At 40.4% G+C, this 20,825-nt stretch overlaps 2 protein-coding genes across 2 annotated transcripts in view; both read left to right on the top strand.

Moving 5' to 3' along the window:
- The window catches only part of LOC148103593 (polymeric immunoglobulin receptor-like), a 141,871-nt gene extending 135,440 nt beyond the window's left edge, over positions 1-6,431 (top strand). The window contains exons 6-7 of the mRNA XM_087838150.1: positions 396-746; positions 6,217-6,431. Coding sequence (XP_087694276.1) covers positions 396-746; positions 6,217-6,431 — 566 coding nt within the window. The remainder of the gene's footprint in view (positions 1-395; positions 747-6,216) is intronic.
- A 14,193-nt stretch (positions 6,432-20,624) lies between these two features.
- LOC148103592 (polymeric immunoglobulin receptor-like) overlaps positions 20,625-20,825 on the top strand; it is a 46,790-nt gene continuing 46,589 nt past the window's right edge. The window contains exon 1 of the mRNA XM_087838772.1: positions 20,625-20,691. Within this exon, the coding sequence (XP_087694898.1) occupies positions 20,625-20,691 (67 nt within the window). The remainder of the gene's footprint in view (positions 20,692-20,825) is intronic.

Here is a 20,825-nt window from a genome sequence, read left to right as displayed (position 1 = left end):
CACTGTTGCCTCACAGCAAGTTCAGGCCGAGGTCTTTCCCTGTTTGTATGTTCTTGTGTTTCCGTGGGTTCTCTCCAGCTTCCTGTCACAGTCCAAAGACACTGTGGCAGGAAGTTAGTGGGGTTAGGTTAGTTGATGATTCTAAATTGCCCGTAGGTGTGAATTATTGTCTGTCTCTCTGTGTTAGCTCTGTGACAGACTGGCAACCTGTCCAGGTTTCCTCTGTCACCTTAAGGCTGGTATAACCTCCCCCAGCCTGACCCAGAATTGGATAAGTGAAAGAGAAACACATGGATGGAAAGTAAATATTAGACAATGTATTGTTTTCTATTAACTGTAGTTCTACTAATGAGTCTTTACTTCCTGTTTGTCTATTTTCTATTTACTTTATTAAGATGTTTTATACCAAAAAGAGTTAACAGTCAAAGGAGGAGCAAATGCCACTCTGGAGTGTTCTGGTCCCACAGATGCTACTTTAGTAAAGATGAGGTGGGAAAAGTCTGACCTGCAGTCAGAGGATTATGTCATCATCTTCACAGATGGTCAGTTTAAGGAAAACCTCCAGCATAAACTCTTTAAAGGTAGAGTGAGCATGAAAGATCCAAAATGGAAGGAGACTGGAGACTTTTCTGTGATTCTCAAACATGTCACCACGGATGACGCTGGAACATATGTATGTGAAGCTGGATATGAGGGACAGAAACCACGGTCTCTAAACAGAGTCACTTTGAAGGTTGAAAACTCAGGTGAGTTTAATTTCAGCTTCTTCTTGGTTATGGATGTGACAGCATAACACAGGTATTATATTATACTGTATTGTATAATAGTCTGTACACTGTGTTTGCTAAAATGATTAAATTAAAATGAATTCAAAACTTGTTAAATTAATCAACAACTCAAATTTTTGTGCTACTAGTTCATCTTGTTAACATCAGATGGCCACACATTGTCTCTCCTCACGAACTGCATCACAGCAAATGTTGTTGTAATGATTTTATACTTGAGAAATTCTTGACCCAAAGGCATAATTTTAGTGACTTTTAAAGACTTGAATGTAGATTTATATGATATATCTGTCAATCAAGCTGAAGTAGTCATAAATAACATGCTGTAGAGAGTTAGAGGCTAGAGGAAAAGAGTTGTTGATCCTCCAGGTGAGCAGTGTTGACTGTGTGTGTGTGTGTGTGTGTGTGTGTGTGTGTGTGTGTTTGTGTGTTTGTGTGTTTGTGTGTTTGTGTGTTTGTGTGTGTGTGTGTGTGTGTGTGTGTGTGTGTGTGTGTGTGATTAGAGGTGAAGCTGCTTCCTGGTTGTTGATGTTTGTTTCTAAAGATGTTGTTGATGAGACTTTGTAGAAAGCAGCTGGTCTGAGTGATGTGATCAGAGTGCAGTAGATAATGTCTGACAGCAGTTTGAAGAGGAAATGGATTCTGTTCTGTTCTTCACTCATCACCTACCTGACAGCTGACACCTCACACCTGTTTCTCACCTGCAGGACACACAGAGGACAGATCTGTTGGACTGATAGTTGGTCTTTCAGTTTCTGCTGTGCTTCTTGTTGTTGCTTTTGTTGGTTTTGTGATCTACAGAAAACATAAGAAGCAGAAAAGGGATTCATACCAGCGTCCTGTTGAAATGCAACATGTCTGAAATATCTCAGCGCTTTTCCAAATGAGCTCTACTCTTGCTGCTGTTGCAGGTTTTCAAGCTCAAAATGCAGAGTAACAGATGTTCTCAGGACAGATACTGTAATCAATAAAAAATTAAACTATGCATGATGGAGTTATAAGTTAAAAATGCAATTTTGTGGCTTGGTAAATGTTGGTTTATATTTTTTGTTTGTTTTATTGTTTGTTTGTTTTTTACAAAGAGTTGTTTTTTTTTCCACCAACCCTTCTCTGCGGTGAAGAACAACTCTTTCACAGGCTTAATTTTTTTAAATAATTGTCAACCTAAATCTGTTTTTGTTGTCATTTTATAAAAAAAAACGGTATTTTTTAAATAACATCTATTAATTCATAAACAGTGAGAATGACTATTGTCTTAATTTCTATCCTACAATACAATTTTACAACTATATGTATTTGAAATCTCATCTGGGTATATTTTTGTGTTAGAGACTTTTCACTAACACATTAACATGTATCACTCAGCTCCTGTACTAATATGAATGTTTTATTTCTCTCACTGTATTTAATTGTAAACAAAATCTGTATATGTGTTGTGAATACACTTATTACACTGGCTTTTGTTTTGTGTGTGTGTGTGTGTGAATAAAAGTTTAACATGTATTAGTTTTCTTTTATTTCTTTTTTTAGTCTAAAAACAAAAGTAGTCTTAGTCATGAAAAGAATGAGCAGTCAGGAGAGAAAAAGAAACCTCTAACCTGTAGAGCCAGTTGATGCAGCTTTAATCTGATCTGGAATCAGTTCAAAGAAAATAAAACACTGATGTAGATGTAGGAAGTAACTGACTGAAACAGGTTTAACAGAAAAACCTGAAAACACTGTAGCTGAGTTAAGTGAAACCTGTCTGAACCTGTCCCTGTAAAACAGAGAAGTTTGAAGCCTGCACCATTGTTTCAATCAGAACAGAGCTCTGCATTATAGCAAAAGCCAAAATGATCCACTTGGAAAAATAAATTAGTTGGCCTTCTTTTTTTTTTTTTTACCTTCAGCCAAGAATTCATATTGATTTTATTCTGAAAAAAAGCCCTTTGACTAACCAATTTTCACACTCGCGGAAGCCGGTATACCCGTCGAAACGCCATTCATTTATCGAGACTTGCAACCGAGGCCAATTATAGATTTTTGGATCCACATTATGTCAGCAGCTCCACCGTGAACTATGTTAAAAACAAACACCGCTCACGCCTCACAGATGACAGCTTACAGTCCTGCGTAAAGATGAAAGTAAAGCCCCGATTTGCAGACGCTGTGCGCCGAGGTTTTGGGACAGAAGTCCCATTGTAAACATGTCACGGCAGACCCGACGATGTTTGCATGAACATGCTTTTCAGCATCTCTTTATTGACCACTTTTCACACAGGGTTGCTGTACGCATACAGCCGGCTGTAGCTTTTCAGCTCACAGCCCGAGACATACCAACACAACAGCACATTGAGACTCATGAAGCAATGAGGAAATAAAACAGTGGCAGTTTTCTGATGTGTCCCAGAGGTTTTTATCACCTGAAATCTAAATGTTTCTTTAATCTGTGTATTTGTGTTCAGATCCTCCATCAGAGCCACGGGTCATCTACTCCTCACTAAAGTCAAGATCATATGTTATGTATTTATTACATGCTGTGTGTATTTGGAGTGTTACAGCTGGACTGAAATAAACAGCTTAAATTTAGACTTCAGACTCCTCTTTTAAAATTGGAATAATGTAACAACTTAGTCACGTTCCCATGCAATTACATGCAGCCAATTGCAGTCCTGCATTCTGATTCAAAGTTGATCTTGCCTGAAGCAGAATCATCTTGTCTGTAGCTGCAGAGCTCATCTTTTAAAACAGCTACTGTAAACCTTGACAGCACTCAGAGAGTGAGAGATGTTTTCTTGTGCAAAACTGTTCACAGTGATTTATGGTTAAAACAATCTGCGCACAGAAAATTCTGTGTGCTTCATGTCACATACAGACACGATCCTTTCCTATTTGTGTTTATCTGAGTGCAGACCTCAGAGTCAGAGAGTAAACATCTCAGTATGAGATCAGGTTGCTTCTGTGTCTTTAAATACGCACGATCACAAGATCATAATTGATTTATAACAGCTAAGGTCTGTTTCTGTGATCTCTGATTATCTTTCCACTCTGTCCACTGTGTGTGTGTGTGTGTGTGCAAAGAAGTTAAATTTATTTAATGCTTCTGACCTTGAATTAGAAAAGTCATCACTGTTCACTGATTACTGTGAAAAATGAGCCTATTCTGTTTTCACTGCGCCTGACTCACTGCTTAAGCGCCTTGAATTGAAAATTGAATTGAATGTGTTTACTGGGTGTGCGTTTTTTGTGTGTCAAGACTGATTGATGATTGTGTGTTTCTCTTTATTCTTCACCACATTCACATATTTCTCTTGTCACTCAACACTTTAGGTTTAATAAATATCCTTAAAGAACAGAATAAATGTTATAAATCCATAAATAAATGTCATAATAAAAAGCTCATAATGTCTATATTTGACCTCCAGAGGGCCTCAAAGGTTCAGCTGTTTCACTTGTATTGAGCTCAGCTGTTGTGTACTCTTTTCTGTGTATTTAACAGAGTAAAACCTGCTGCAAAGCTCATGATAATCCATATAAGTGATCCACAATGAGTTATATGTCATTAAAATGTTTTATGGATTAAAACCAGAGAATAAATGTTGGAAACTTTCTGTCCGACCAACAGCTGCTGCATCCTGCAGGTGGAGCCCAATCCTCCCCCTCTCTCATTTCTTGTAAAACAAAACTTACTGCATTAGTTTCATTTTCTCTGTGAAATCTTATTTTTTTATTTTCAGATTTATAGTGAATTATAAATAAACTATAAAATCCTGTGAACTGCAAAAAGATTCAGTAGAATTTGATTATTTTTTTTTTAACTCTGAGGTTATCTTGGCACTGAAGTACCAACAACACAAAGAAGATACTGTAAATATGACATGAGCACAAACTTTGCATTAGATTTGAAATTCAAATCATTCATGTTTTCCTAAGAAATGTGGGCCTGATTTGCCTAACTTATCCTGATCTGACTCTCCTCTACTCTCCATTTTTAGTGTCTGACTAGTCGTAGTCATAATATTTATTTTACTTAAGTTATTTTAACAGCAAAAGCAGAATAAAAACTTGTGTTTTCTATTCAACTTTCTTCATATACAGCAGTTTTCTCTTCAGTTTTTGATGCTCTTTAATCCTTGCTGTTTAAAGGTTGAGGAAATGATGAGCAAAAGAAAATCTCAAAAATACCAACACCCAACTTGAGGACAGACTGTGTTACCAAACTAGACCCTCCACTTTGACCCTTTATCTCGTTGAAGTTCTTTGTCCTTGTCAAACCACATTTAACTGAGTTGCCCTGTGAGCTTAACAAACCGCTGACTGTTTAAAATGTATCAGCATAGGATCAAGCTCGGCTGTAAAATACATTATGACTGACATGATGACATGATGACGTGTCACTCATCATGCTCACTATCTAGTTCGATGGTTTCTTATTGCTTCTCCTTTCATGACGCTCCGGTGTCTCCTCAGCTATGACTATGGAACTTCTTTCTAGAAACAATCTTGAGAAAAACGAAATATTTGATCTCGATTCTGTGTTGAATTTGTTCCTCATGTGGTTGCAGTTTGTGACTCTGAGCTACAGGAAAACAGCAGAGTGACATGTGAGAGCGGTTGGGAACACTTCACCTTCAAACAGACTCTATTGTTTGCACAATAAAAAAAAGAATGAACTCAAACAAAAGCAGGCAAGGACCAGGTGACATGTTTATTTTGCTAAATAAAACAGAAAGATGTGGGATAAAATTTCCACCCTGAGCTGTGAAAACAAAGTGTCAAGGCTACCTGCTGTGAAGGACAACACATCACCTTTGACTTATGATGTTACGATGTCAGCTTCCACCTGGTCTGTTTCCAGCTCCTTCCTCTTTGGTCTGATCCCCTCAGTCTGTATTTAGGGTGAGAGCTCCAGTTTATCATTCTGACAGATTAATGCACACTCACATCCCACTAATTAGTAACTTCTACCCCTAATTATACACAGTTCATTTTATCTCTTGCTCTTGACGAAGGCGGTCGCACTTTTCTCCTCTCCTCCTCTCCCTTAGCTTCCCTGCTTAACCTCTTGTGTCCTTGTCTAGTCTCGTGTTTTTTGTATTACTTTTCCCTGGAACACTCTCTCACAGTCTGTTCTCTAAAACCTAAAAGAGGAATTAAGGATTTGATCAACTGGTCCCTGAATGCAATTGACAATGACAAGCCGGGGCTCAGGTAAGCCTGAGTGTACTGGAGGGACGTTCCCTGCCAGATACACAATGGATGGGTGGCATAACTGGAGGGGCATGTGCCTGGCAGGACTGTCGATCGAGGACACTGAAGACATCTACCTATTCGGAGCCATGAAAACAGGATTCTTGCTGATCGGACCCTGCTTGGCCCCTGGTTTATCAAAGATTAAAGAAAGCGGAATCGGCTGTTCAAAAGCCCACAAGGCTGCCCGCTGTGATTGAAGCGATGGGACGAGTCGTGACTTCTCAAAATGGGATCATTGAACGCAGCACAGATAAGATCTTGGAGAAGCTTGAGGCTGCTGTGAGCACTCAGACTAAGACCTCTGAGCGAAAATTGGATAAAATCTTGGAGAAGCTCACGGCGGTCGTGAGTTCTCAGACTTTGGTCTTTGAGCGCAAGATTGATAACATCTCGGAGATTGAGAGACCGGTTTAGGACTGCTAGATCGGCTGTGATATTGACATGCAGTTGTTCGCACTAAAGGAATACCACCATTATTTCATGCGGCTACCATATCGGTGCCAGCTGTGGTCTCGAGACTGGAGCTAAACAAAAACAAATTTTCACCCCGAGAACAGACGGTGTTTAGACTGTTCATCCCTGTCCTACGCAAGGCCACCTGGGTCGGCTGGAAGACTTTTTGTGTTTTTTTCTCCCATTAAAAGCTCAGTCTGAGTGGAGAGTTTTTTTTCTCCTCCTCTCACCTCATGTTATGTATTTTCATCGTTTTTTTTCCTATCAGCTTAGCTCTCTGACATGTCTCCTCAATGTGATGTTTGTGTAAAGTATGTTTGGTCAGAGGGTTCCTTTGTAAGTGTGCATGCACCATTAGCGTGCTGCCTGCTGTAACCTATAATTTCTTTCGGGATTAATAAAGTATTTCTGATTCTGACTAACTTCCCAGATTGGAGTTGCAAAAAAATTAAATACTTGGAACATATATTAGAAGGAACAGACTTTATTCCGTTTGACAGACTAGTTATACAACATGGGATCAGCAAGAAAAGATTTTTAGAATATCAACAAATTAAATCCATAGTAAAAAAATAATAATAAAATAAACCCAGTCAAATTGAATTACAAATACCACCAAGTGTGGTACAATGTTTTACTCTTAATCTGCCCAAATCCTTGTCTAAAATATACAAAACACTTTCTAAAATAGATGAATCAATATCTCTTCCTATTGCAAAATGGGAAGCAGACTTGTCAGTCAGATCTGCTTAAAACCCTTTCAATTGATCAGAAATCCCAGTCTGCAATTAATACAATACAAAATACTACATAGAGTACACAGGTCATCGGATGTTTCAGATGGGCTTTACATCTACTAACAACTGCTCACACTGTCTGGGGGTCTCCGCCTCTGGGCTCTTGGGCCCTGGCTGGTGTGTCGCCAGGGTTGTGGGTGGGTGCGTGCATGCATTGGGGCCCTGCCCTGGTGTGGGGGACCTCTGATGCGCTGGTGGAAATAGGGGTCGCTTCGACCGGCAGGGAGTATGTCACATCCTTACATGAGGTCTCGGATCCACAAGAGTCCACCCTGCACGAGAGATGGAGAATGAACTCAACCTGGGTGTCTACTGTCTTATGTGGTGTGGTAGATGATTGGATGATGGGGTGGGTGTAGTTTCCTTTGCGGTGGGGTTGGGTGGGCCACCCTGGCCTCCCTGTTCCCGTTCCATCTCACCCACCAACACAGGGCCTTGGGGTGCAGGTGTGTCACCGGTGTGCAGGGGACTGTTCTCTTCTTCCTAGATATTTTAGTAAGATTTAAAATCTCTACTTTCACCAGGATTTGTTGTAGTAATTGTTACTTTGCAGTATCCTTGTGATGAAAGTATTGCCCTGTTTTATTGTACATTTTTATACATAAAGAAAAAAACATAAATCAGCTGGAAACTTTTCCTGGAATTTCAAGCAAGAAGAAGTGTTTTTGTTAATCATAATTGTATCATCTGGAAAGAAATATCCAAATTTGTAGAAATATTAAGAAACCAAAATCTTAAATCACCAAAACTTCGACTCTTTGCATCTCGCACTGGGTGCTGTTTGTATTCTATCATGTGCCACTGGTTCATCTTGCTAACATCAGATGGTCACACATTGTCTCTCCTCACGAACTGCATTACAGCAAATGTTGCTGTAAGGATTTTATACGTGAGAAGACCCAAATTATTCACAGCCATGAACCATAATACATTTCTTAACATATGTTTTATTTTTGACACTGGCAGAGTTCAGTTTAGATGAGCACTGTTTAAAACACAGTTTAACTCAGACCTCACAGCACTACTGTCAGGGTTCTAGTTGTATCCTCTATAACACTTTGTAGGACTTCCTTAAATATCTAATGTGTTTCTGAACAGTACATAGTGTAAAAAAAAAGTGGAGGCATTGTAAAACCATATTTCTGGTGCACAGAGGTTAATTAGATCTGTAGTACATTACATGTGATTGCTGACTTGCCTGAGCTGGGATGATTTCAGTCCTTGTGTTGTATCGCCATCTTGTGGTGCTTTAGAGAATTGTTGAGAATTTATATTCTGCCCCCTTAAAGTACAAATAGGATGATGTAACACATTTTTAATCAAGAAAGAGTTTCCTTTCTTGGTTAAAAAAATGCATGTAATATTTTTAATGAATTTTAATAGAACATGTTAGCATATGAGATGTGCAAAAATACCAAGGGGAAAAGCTGCTCATGTTATAAAGATGTATAAAATTTAGCATTTTCACTGCGATTGTTATGAAGCTTATGTGTGGGTTCAATAACGAAGATCTGTAATCACTCATTTGCCTGTTTGCTTGGGTGTTAGGCAGCTTTTCCATTTTCTACATCGCTACCCTTTCCCATGTGGTAGCCGTCAATCTCAATACTGTCATCATTACTCTAATCCATCTTCTTGCATGCTTTCTTTGGACTTTTCGTAATTTCTGCTCTTCATCATTAACACTTGAATCTGATTTGTGAAACCTACCTCTTCTCCATCTCCACCACACTGACATCTCAGCAAGAGCTCCAGCCAAGTCTCAGACTTCATCTTCAACACCACCTGGACCTAGACTCTGAGGGCTCTTGACCAAAATCCTATCACCACTTTATGCCATGATGGGTCATCGGAGTCTAATCTCCAAATAAGTTAGTTTTTCTTTCTGAAAAAAAAAAAAAAAAGTTTAATTCTTCCAAGGTCTCTGATTGTTGAACCAGTTCTCTTGATTAATGATACATATATATCAGGGGCGATCCTACGATTAGAGCTTTGGGGGTGCTGAGCACCCAGAGAGCTGCCCAGCCAGGCAAGATAAACTTTACACGTCACGATGAGACTTCTTTCCTGTCTCTGTTAGTCTCTGCATCCTTAAATGTCTCCAGTTGTCCCGAGTTCTCAATAACTGTCTCCTTGGTGCATTTAAACCCCTGTTCCTCCCTGTCCTCATCGTCTGTTGTCTTATTCTCCGTTATCAGTCATCATATTTTTACCCTCTCTGTGCAAGTCTGCAAATTTCTTTATTAAATCATAAGATTCCTAAATTCATCAAGTCTCTCTGTGCCTGGGTCCTCGTCTCAAAACATGACATCACTGTTTTGTAGATCTTAACACAATTTAATCCCACATTTGTGAAAGAAAAACAAAACACTTTTTTGAAAAGTCTGTAACAAAACCATCAAATCTGATAAAGGATATTTAAATGTTGCAAAAGAAGAATGGTTTGGAATTTAAAAAATTCATTTCCTAACCTTAATTACTGGGAGAGAATAATGAATGATGCTCACAGTGAGTAAAAGTAAAAGTAAACTGAGTGCATTTTTTTGGACAGAGATTCACGTTTAATGTGTATGTATAATATAATACAGATAAATAAAAAACACTCCCAAAACAGAATACATTATTACAAATAAATTATTACAAAATATTAATAAAGAAAACTATAAAAATGGAGGCAACTTTGCCTGTGGTAGAATGTATAAAATGTATGAAAAAATCTTTACTGCAGATACTAATTTTGTGTTGTAAGATTTATGGGTTTCATGCTTTCATAGTGGTCCTTAGGAGAGCTTGACATTTTCTCAGGTGGTACACACTGTAAAAAGTTTGAGAAACACTGATAAGTGTATGTGTGCTTTAGGAAAACATTTAAAGCGGCAGTACAGAATCTTTGAAACAAGCTTAAAACATTTTTAAAATATAAACAGAGCACTCTGCTTCTCTTTTCAGCTCCTCACTCCACCAGGACTGTTTGGCACTTTCTGATAGTGTTCAAATGTGATGTACGTACTGTGGCAGTCATACAGACAACTGGAAGGTCCAAAAGTTGGCCTACCTATTACTGGCTGAGGTTTTAGTAGAGTTGTGGCTGAACCACATAAAAATATATCATTAATTTTAATCTCCCCAATCAATTATAATGTTATGTTGGAATGTTGTTAAAGAGGATCAAAAATGTTTCAACCCAGTTTGTTTAGCAGATTCTGTATAGCAGCTTTAATATAGGGAGAACACAACTTCCAGATTGTGTGAGTAAAATCAGTTTTTTTTCTCTTTGTCAGTTTAACAGTTTCTGTTTTGCCTGTCACTGTTCCCTGTCTGTTTTCTTACCTGGTTCTTCCTGACCTTGTACTTTCTCCTCACGTTCCCCTCTTTCCTCTCTCCATCTTTGGACTGACAATCATATACAAATAGATTGTATTCAATTAGATGAAAAATTACATTAATATGAAAAAAATACTATTAAGTTCACTAATGAAAAAGTCCTCTCTGAGTGTACTTTCAACCGAAAGGCAAATAACCAAACCACATGTATATCTAATAAATCATATAAATATTGAAACACTGATCCAACATTATTCCTGATTCACGGATCATTTGAGTTTACACTTTTACCTGAATGCGGCTCCTTTTTTTGAAAAAACTTCCTTATATCCCTTATAAACCTGGCTGTCTCTCTGTACACAAACACACACACACACAACAGGAGTTATAAGGTTAATGGGCATTCAGTCAGTTAGCTAGTTAGTATCCATTTCCCGCCGTTTGCCTGGCGGGACTGTCGATTGAAGACGCTGAAGATATCTACCTATTTGGAACCATGATAACAAGGTTCTTGCTGATCGGAGCTGGCTTGGCCCTGGGTTATTGGAGAATTAAGAAAGCGGAACTGGCTGTTCAAACCGCCCCAAGGCTGCCCGCTGGGATTGAAACAATGGGACGAGGTGCAGCTTCTCAGAAAAGGCTCACTGAATGCAGCATGGTTAAGAGCTTGGAGGCGCTAACGGCTGCAGTGAAGTCTCAGAATAAGACCTCTGAGCATATATTGGATTACATCAAGGAAGAATCCACTCGGAACAACACCTCTGGGCGGAAGCTGGATTACATCGCGGATCAGTTGGCTGCGGTCGTGAGGTCTCAGAATCTGCTCTGTGAGCAAAAGACTAAAAAGACCACAGAATTGAAGGTAAATAACATCATGGAGAAACTCGCAGCTATCCAACGGGAGACGGGACCAGTGTCGGTGTCGGAGTGTTAAAAACAGCTTGAAATTCTCATGAGTTGTTTGTAAAAGAAAAATCACCATTATAATGCGGCTACCCCTTCGGCGCCAGCTGTGGGCTCGAGGCCGGAGCCGAACAAACACTCCTTGATAACGACTGTGTTTAGTTTGTTCCTTCCCATTCCATGCAAGGCCACCTGGGTTGGCTGGAAGACTGTTTACTTAGCCTGGCAGGGCGAAGGACACTGTCTCAGCTGAACTATGGACACCCACACACATACGCTGATAAGCACACACTCATCCCCCTCCCTTTCCAAACGCTTTCGATGCTTGTTTCCTGCGGAGGTACACGGCGGGTCTGTGTACCGCGCTAGAATGGTAGCGCTGTGCAGGGCGGCTGCTGTGTTCGCTTCAGATTACTCCTCACCCCCCACCCAATCCTGTGGCTTGTCATGTCTTTCACAATGTTGTGCTGTGGACATTATGTGCTTTTTGTGCAGAGGAGTTTTTTTGTTTCCTGTTCTCATGCTGTCCTACCATGGAAGCACAGCATGAGGTCTCTTTCTTCCCCTTGTACTTTCCCATTGTAGTGTACATTTCAGTGTTTTTCTGTAACGCTACAGATCTCCTACTTGTATCCCCATGTAATGTCTGTGTTGTGTGTGTAAGGTCGGGGGGGGGGGGGGGGGGGGGGGGTCCCATTTCACTGCAGGGCAACCTGCATGTGGCGAATAAAGCTTTGATTGATTGATTGATTGATTGAACAAAGACCAAAATATAACTGGGGTGTTCCCTTTTTTCCTTGTATGAAGACATAAACTGAACTAGCATCCCCATAAGTCTTTTTCTCTCTTAACTTTTTAACTATTAGTGTAATCCAGATTTACCAGCCACACATTTCAACTTAAACACATATGTTAACCTTTTACATGAGCACCCGTGTGTACACCTGTGAGCATGAGCGCGCTTGTTTTTAAAAGGTTCCTTCATGTAATGATTTGAGATGAGATGAGATGAGATAGCCTTTATTTGTCAGTTGCAGGTCTTTTGCCCACAACCGAGATGACAGACCTTGCCGACCGTACATACAATACACAAACATCACATTGGGGAGACAGGTCAGGCTAGGTAGCGAGGAAAAAAACATCGAAATGTGTAACACAGAAGGATAATACAGGAATGCACAGATATCAACACACCATAGCACAATAAACACAGACAAGCAACATGGGAAAGAGTTCCAGTGTGTATATCTGATCTGGGACCGCTGCAATCTTTCGACTGCGCCTCCAACTGACCCAATGTCCACATCAGAGGGGAGGTAAGCGTTGGAGGTGGCGTTGGATCCGGGGTAGGGAGGGTGATGCGTCGGTGAGTGCTTATCAGTATCAGTATATGTATGTGTGTGCGTTTCCATAGTTCAGCTGAGATAGTGTCCTTCGCCCTGCCAGGCTAAGTAAACAGTCTTCCAGCCAACCCAGGTGGCCTTGCATGGAATGGGAAGGAACAGACTAAACACAGTCGTTATCAGGGTGTTTTGTTCAGCTCCGGCCTTGTAGCTGGCGCCGAGAGGGTATCCACATGAAGTGATGTTATTTTTTTACTTTAGTGCGAACCGCTCATATGCTAGAGGGTGTGGGGAGCCACAGCCCCGTCCTCCAGGGCATGAAGCAGGTATGGGGGAGATCAAGTCTCCAGACATCCAGCGGCCCTCAGAGCACAAGAGACCAAGAAAGACAAACAGAGGGGCAGCCGCACCACTATCCCAGAAAGAGCTGAGGAGAGCCCCAGATGAGGGGTCACTCAGCAGCCACGGAGCAGAAGCCAAGGGGCGGTTGCAGGCCGAGGGCACCCCACCCCTGAAGTGGCCCGAGCAAGCCCCAGGCACCAGGCCCCGACAAGCAGCCACCAGGAGTGAGCCGGTGTGTACCTGGACGCCCATCCCCGAACACAAAGAACCACCAAGGCACCGATATCTCAGGGCGTCGGCCACTGGCAGGGTTAAGTGGTGGGGGGAGATAGAGAGGTGGCGTCTGATACCTGACCTGACAAACAAGCACACACAGATACAAACATCCATTCCTGCTCTCATATGCAATTACTCAACACTCACCCAACATGGAGACAGACATAAATAGACACTGTACACACAATCACACTCCCCAAGCGTACTCTAAGCCCCAGGTCTAGGTACCCTTGCATCAAGACCCAGGTGTTACCCTTTTCCCTGGGGTGGAGAGAAGCAGACTGCCCCGACTCGGCAGCAGCAGGGAGGCTCCACATTACAGACCCCAATCGGGTGGCCAACTCCTCCTCCTGGCCCCCCGCTCCAGCAGGCTGCAGAGAATGGGGGTGTGAGAAGACTCCAAACCTCCCTCCACCCGCTCATTGTAGTGTTGATGCATGTGTGCTCTAAGGTGCATTTAAAACCCAAGAGGGCATGGAGCTACCTGCCAGAGAGCAGCAGGTAAGCGCATAGCCCCTACTGATAGCCCTCAATGTCTACGTGTATTTAAAATTGAGAGGTGGGCAACGACGCCAGGGGGGAGATTGTACACCCTGATGGTCTTTTAGATGCCGTGTAGCGTGCCCACCTCCAAGATCCTATATGTATGTGTTATGAGAGTGTGAGTAATGTGAATGTCTAAGTTGTGGGATAAAATTGAGGCACAGGCAGCCAGAAGGGGACAGAGGAGAGGATGCCTGCCCTGCACCCTGGTGACACACCTTTACCCCAAGGCCCTGAATGTGTGGGTGATTGTGGTGGAGCAGGAAGAGGGAGGCAGCTGGAGATGGGGAGGGAAGGAAGGGAGGGGCAAGGGGCAAGTGATCCTTCCTCGCTGACCCCAGTAGGCACGCATTATCAATATGCAAATGTACTGCGTCCAGATTAGAGATGGCACGATACCACTTTTGTGTGTCCGATACCGATATCATAAATTTGGATATCTGTCGATACCAATATGAATCCGATATTGTCAGGCTCAGGAGAGACTCGGAGGCAGACCGTCACTTAAGTTCACAATTTATTACACACAGACACCAGGTGCGGATATATACAGGTGAGGGGGCACAGGAAGAGGGTCTCCGGGAAACACAGGCACGGGAAGGGGACGGGCTATGTACACAATCCTCCACTGAAGCTCAGGTAGCTCGGACTCCGGCTTTTAGCTCACCAAACGGCGGTCCTCAGGCTGGCGAGAATCTGGCACAGGGAGGAAGAACAGGTAAGCAGCGACACGAAAGAAACTCGGGAAAAAGCTCAGACTAGAAATGACACTGATGGCGACAGTCCTCATCAGCCACTGGACTGTCGCCGTTCGAAGCCTCGCTGGGCTACCAACCACCCTCTGGTGCATCGGGCTAACTGGGGGGCTACTCAACTGGCAGGGAGGTTGTTCCATCCTTGCAGGAGTCCACTCTGCAGGTGGGGGAGAGACATAGGAGAGGTGGAGAATAAACTTAACCTGGGTGTCTACTGTCTTGTGTAGTCTGGGAGATGATTGAATGTTGGGGTGGGTACAGTTTCCTCTGCGGTGGGGTCGGGTGGGCTGCCCCGGGTCCTGTGGGGCTTTGCGGTGCTGCTGCTGTAGGCCCCGGTCTGGATGGGCCTGGGCTCCCCTCGGTGGGTGCTGAAGGACGGAAGTGCCTGGGGTCAGCGGGGGAGCTGGCCCCAGTAGGGTTCTTTTCCTCACTGAAAAAAATATGTTGTTGGATTTACTTAATTCAATAGTGGACATTTGTTGCACACAGATGTTTTGCTTTGGCAGCAACTTAAACAATTGAGTTAAATTACACAATTTATTCATGTTCAATAAACCTGTGCAATTTGTGTTGATAAAATGTGACTTAAACATGTTTTGATGAAGTAATTTGAGCTCTTGGAATATTTTTATCCTTCACAATTTTCTCACTTTATCCCAACACCATTCAATAACTTTTACCCAATACTACTTGGTCACTTAAATAATACATGTTATCTTCAAATTAAATTTTGCTATTATATTCTAGTATCGAATACACAATTTTCAAATGGACGCCTTATAACAGATTGTATTGTTCTCTTCCAAGATGGTTGCTGGCATCCACCAGTAACCTTTCAAAACAAAATGTCTAATTTCACTGCATTGACAGTAGGTAAAGAATTAAACTGACATTACTCGTCTACTGAATCTTTATAAATCAACTGTTAAATAATGTCAGTTTTTCCGTGTTCTCTGAAATCAATCACAGCAAAGAAATTAGACTGTTTCTTTTGAAAAATATTGGGAAAGAACAATACAAAACATTCTATTTAAGGCCTCTGACGTCAAGATTCAGTTAAACAACAATTATAACTAAACAATTTACGTAATGTTAGTTTCCATTAACATTAAATTAGGTTACTGAATTGGCAAACACCCTCCTATTAACATTTCACATTTTACCCCAATAACTAAAGAAATTAGCACTTGCAGGTCAAAACCTTTATTCAAGAGATGCAAAAATAACATTGATACAGTGACTGTCAAAAATTACAGCACTGGTCATACTGTGACATCTTGGTTCAAAACAGCACACTTAGAAATATTCAACGTTCTTTACTTCAACTGAATGAAACTGAAAATACCATTTCACACGACCCATATGGGATATTTAGACTGTATAACTGTTCACGCTGCATCTCTTCACTAGTAAAAGAAAGAAAAAATACAAACAGAAATTGAAAAATGCTGCCAAACAGACAAACAGAGAACTTGTACAGAGCAAAAGGAAAAACAAACAACAACAAAAAAACCGGCTCGTCCTCATGGCAGTTGCAGAGTATATAAAAATGAACCCTGCGATCTGTTCCTGGAATTGAGCTTCAAAAATGCAGCAGAACAAGTGTGAGGTTTAAGTGTCCTCTCACCTAGAGCTGATCACCTCGCATGCATAACAGTGAGCTTTCCTTGCAGGAGCAGTTTTGTCTTAGTTGTGAGCTTTTCTTGAGAGCTGAGTTGCATCCAACTCCATTACCACCCTTTGACCCTTTGAATCACATCAAAAGTGTAGCAGAGTTGTGATGGGTAACTCATATTGAAGGAATAAAAAAGGTCCAAACAGCATGGCTACTGCAAAGGTCACATTATCAAGATCTTGAAGAACTACTATACCCTCGATGATGATGCCAACATCAGAAAGGTCATTTCCTGGCGCATCCTCTGGAGACAGATGTTCATTGTGGTTTTCTCAATCTGTGCAGTGGCCTCAGTCAAGTCCTGGTTAAACACAAAACATTTCTTTAAGATTCCTTTTTAAACTCATCTCTTTTGAATCTACCAGTTCTAATGTCAGAGTAATTTAAACCAATGAAATAGCTATAGCCAAAGAGTGGCCTGCCATGCTGTCATTCATGGTCTAACAGAGTTTCTAAGAGAGAGTGAAAAACATAATCATTTCAAATGCTTTACATTAGTTTTTGTTAGAAAGACACCGGCCCATCAGAAATCCAGGTTATGTCACTTAGAAGATGTTAGAATTTAGACTTTCAGCCCCACAATTTGGTTGGCTGTTGGTCAGTTGGTCATTTTTTTTTTCCAAACAAAAGCTAATGTAAATATTGGTGGGATTTTCCTTTGTTCACTAGAATGACAAATTTAAAGTTTTTTCACACAGATGTGACCCCTAATACAGGGGTGGGGGTGGGGCCTCAAGGGCCGGCGGCCGAGTTCACTACCACGGCTCATGTGAACTTCAAATTATTAAAGAGGACTACTGGTCCTAACCAGTCCAATGAGGATCAAGTGGATAACTAAATGCATTTTTAAATGTTGCAAAGCCACAAAAACACTCACCATGAACTCCTGCACCAAGATGTTGCAATTGTCTTTCACACAGATGCAGAGCACTTTGATGAGGGACTCCCTTCGAGCATTAATGTCATCCTTAAGTATTATAACAAAGAAAACAGAGATTTGTGAACTTTTCAGTAGCACAGAAGAAAATGATCCCAGACAAAAACTCTTGACTTTTTAAACCAGTCAACATACAACACCAGCATCTACAAAGCAATATCAAAAGTTCCTGTTTGACATCAACTTTATGGATATATAGATTCCAGAACATATATTTTTTAAAAAAGATACATTTTTCTCAGTGGGCCAGTAAATGCATGACGAAAATTGTGGCATCCTTTTAGTGGAATCAGTACTCACAGGTAATAGTTGACTGCTTCAATGGATGCAGCATAAAAATCTTTTACTGACCTAATGCAATACATATACCCCATATGGAAAAGATATATATAAATCTTATAAAGTTTGTATCTGTCTTGTGTGAAACTTGTATGAAAAGCATACAAGAGTGAAAACAGATATAAGATCCCTTGAAAAATTATATAGTGAAACTTGTATGTTTTGGATACTTACTAAAACAATATATGAAAGTAATGAGAAAGTGGCCACTTTCATGAGTAAATCATATAAGTTTTTACTATTTCTTTTCCATATGGGACACTTTACACATACACAAGTTAAAGAATTTTAAAGTTCTTACTGTCATCATGGCAGTTACATCCTTTAGCTTTGTGCCCTGTTCACCCAATCACTTTGCAAACACTTTCAGCAGACTGTCAGAGAGAAACTCAGCTCCGTCAGAAACCTTGACTGTGTGCATGGTTGGGATGCACTGGAATGCTGCATTTTATCTGAAATGACATAAAATTATTTTGAAATAACAGCAGGCACTGTGCTTGGTTAATGAGTAATGTTTTGTTGAATAAAACCTGTGTTTCCAGATCTTATGGGATTAAAAAAAATCCAAAGATGTTTATTTCTGATTTGCAACCCAACAACCCACAAGTTACAACCTCATTTTAGTTCAAGTGTGCATTAATGTGAGTCCAGTAATCACCTTTCTGACAATACATACAGGTATAAGTTAAACCTATGGCAGATTTTGGATTTCTCAGTTGTATTAATAGGGTGGTCTATTTGAGTATGCATGCACCTAATAATTATAAAAAACCTATTATAATTAAGTTACAGAAACTTTAAGCGAAAAAAGAATATACTTTCTCACCATAACACCTTGAACCCACAATCCATCAGCTGACTCCTGGTGAAATGCAGAATAGAGGTCGTCTCTCAATGTGAAGCAAAAAACAAAACAAAAAAAACAAACAAAAACAAAAGGACAGTAGGTGAGGGAAGGAGAGGTAGGGATGTAAGCTAGCATAATGCCGCTAATGATATTAGCTAAAGCTGTTCAAAGTCCAAAATCTCACTAACACCACGGTGCAGTAAATACACAATGTAACTGAAGAGTCAGTTGGCAAATCTATTCACACAGAAAACCAAATTATGTTATGAGTGCCTCGTAATTAGGTTTAATGTGATATTACGGCTCTTGTGCCAAAGACAAATTCAATTGAAAAAGCGCCAATTCTTTGACAACAGATAAAACAGCAAATAAGCTAACGGCTCTTTTTTAGCATGTTACATGGCGACACTCTAGACGTTTAACTACATTTAGCTGAAATATGGTAAATATTAATTCAAAAAATCAAGACATACCAACAAACGTAGAGTTGGCTGCTCGACTTGACTGAGATGGATGCCTTTTTTAAACCACGATCCAAAGCCCGCGAGATGACATGACGTGTGGTTTCACGAGATTTAACGTTGCTAAATTATTGACTTACTTCACCTGAACATGATATGAACAATTTAATACACCCTTTCTGCATATCATCCAGTTTTTACACTATATGGTTACATTTAACTTTAAAACATGAGGCAATTGTGTTAAATACATGATGCCTCCCTCTTCCCGCTCCACCACACCCACCCACACAAGTAGGGCCTTGGGGTGCAGGTGTGTCACTAGGGTGCAGGGGAGGAGCGATATTTCAACTGATGTTAAACAAAACAAATTACTTTCAATACTTCAATATAATGTAATTTGCTTATCTAATCTTATGATAAATGGTCTAATCTTGATTAAAACATTCTCACTTGACATATAAACACCAACAGACAACTTCAGATCAGTTAAATGTTTGATTTATTAAATCAGGATGAGTTCACAATATTTGTAGGAGTGAATTCACCAAAAATGAATAACATCCTGCCTTCACCTGGTCTGGATCCTAACTGTGAACTCCCTGTAGGTGAAGGAGAACTCACACACTGTCACTGCCATCGCTTGGTGGTTTACGCCAAGAAAACAAAACCAAAAACTGAATAAAGCATTGTGGGGGAAAAAAAAAAGGGAAAATAGCATAGCTTGTTCACATTTGAATTTTCTACTTAATTATTTACTCTTTCTCTTTAACATAATCTGCCCAAGTTACCAGTTTCATTAGCAAGCTAACTTCACTTAGTGACATTTATGAAGTGTCCAATAATGACCAAGGTGACAATTACACATCTCTAATATGTATCACCGTACTGAGTGTGGAATATCATTGGTGAAAAAAACATTTGGCACAATTCAAATATTAGAAACTAAGTGAATATTTACCTGTTGTATACAAAGATGAGATATTTTTGCTGTAGTAATGTCAACTAACCCAGGATTGTCTCCCAGTCAAACATAAATTCGTGATTTTAAATATCACCATGATCACCTATAAATAAAAGACTTTTCGATACTGGACAGATGGGATGTACCATTTTGAGAGTGGTGTGCTGGAACAATCCAATTGATGAATTGATTAACAGGTTGTTGACCATAAATCCATGACTTTTCAACCTCATTGTTGCCACCTGGTGAGCATAGATAGATCATCATCAATAACAGGACAGCTCTGAATCAGTGTTATTCCAATGACATTACTAAAACACGTTTAGGTTTGATCAGTATTTTAACATAGATTCAACATTTATTTTGCTCTGAGATTGCAGTCTTGACCATAATGATGACTCGGATTAAAAAAACCGAAACATCAATTCAAAGTCATCTTGCTTTCTGGGATTAAACCAAACTGACAGGTGGAGCAAATTCATCGCTGTGAAGGCTTTTCTGTAAATCACGTGACTCCTCCCTACAGTGTCGGTTGTTCCCTGCAGACGGTCTTTGGTAAACAGATGAGTTTTAATCTACATCATCTATCTTTTACCAACGAACGAAGTTTGAGGAGGAAACTAAGAAACTGAAGTAGAAAAGAAAGACATGGAGTTAAAATCAGTGATATCGCTGTTTCTCTTCCTCTGTTTGCTGGGACATCTGGACTGTACAGGTAAGCCGTGTGTACCTATGTGAATAAATCTGTCACCGAAGGACAGGTAACAGGGAGAGATTGCTGTAGTTTTAGAAGTTACTGTACTGACACTGTGTATGAGTCTTTGTTTCCTCGTGAGAGCAAAAAAGTTT

Source organism: Neolamprologus brichardi, chromosome 3 (assembly GCF_056152115.1).
Source record: "Neolamprologus brichardi isolate AB-2024 chromosome 3, ASM5615211v1, whole genome shotgun sequence".
Classification (NCBI taxonomy): domain Eukaryota; kingdom Metazoa; phylum Chordata; class Actinopteri; order Cichliformes; family Cichlidae; genus Neolamprologus; species Neolamprologus brichardi.
Note: the sequence above shows the minus strand (reverse complement) of the source record. Positions and strands in the feature narration are given on the sequence as shown.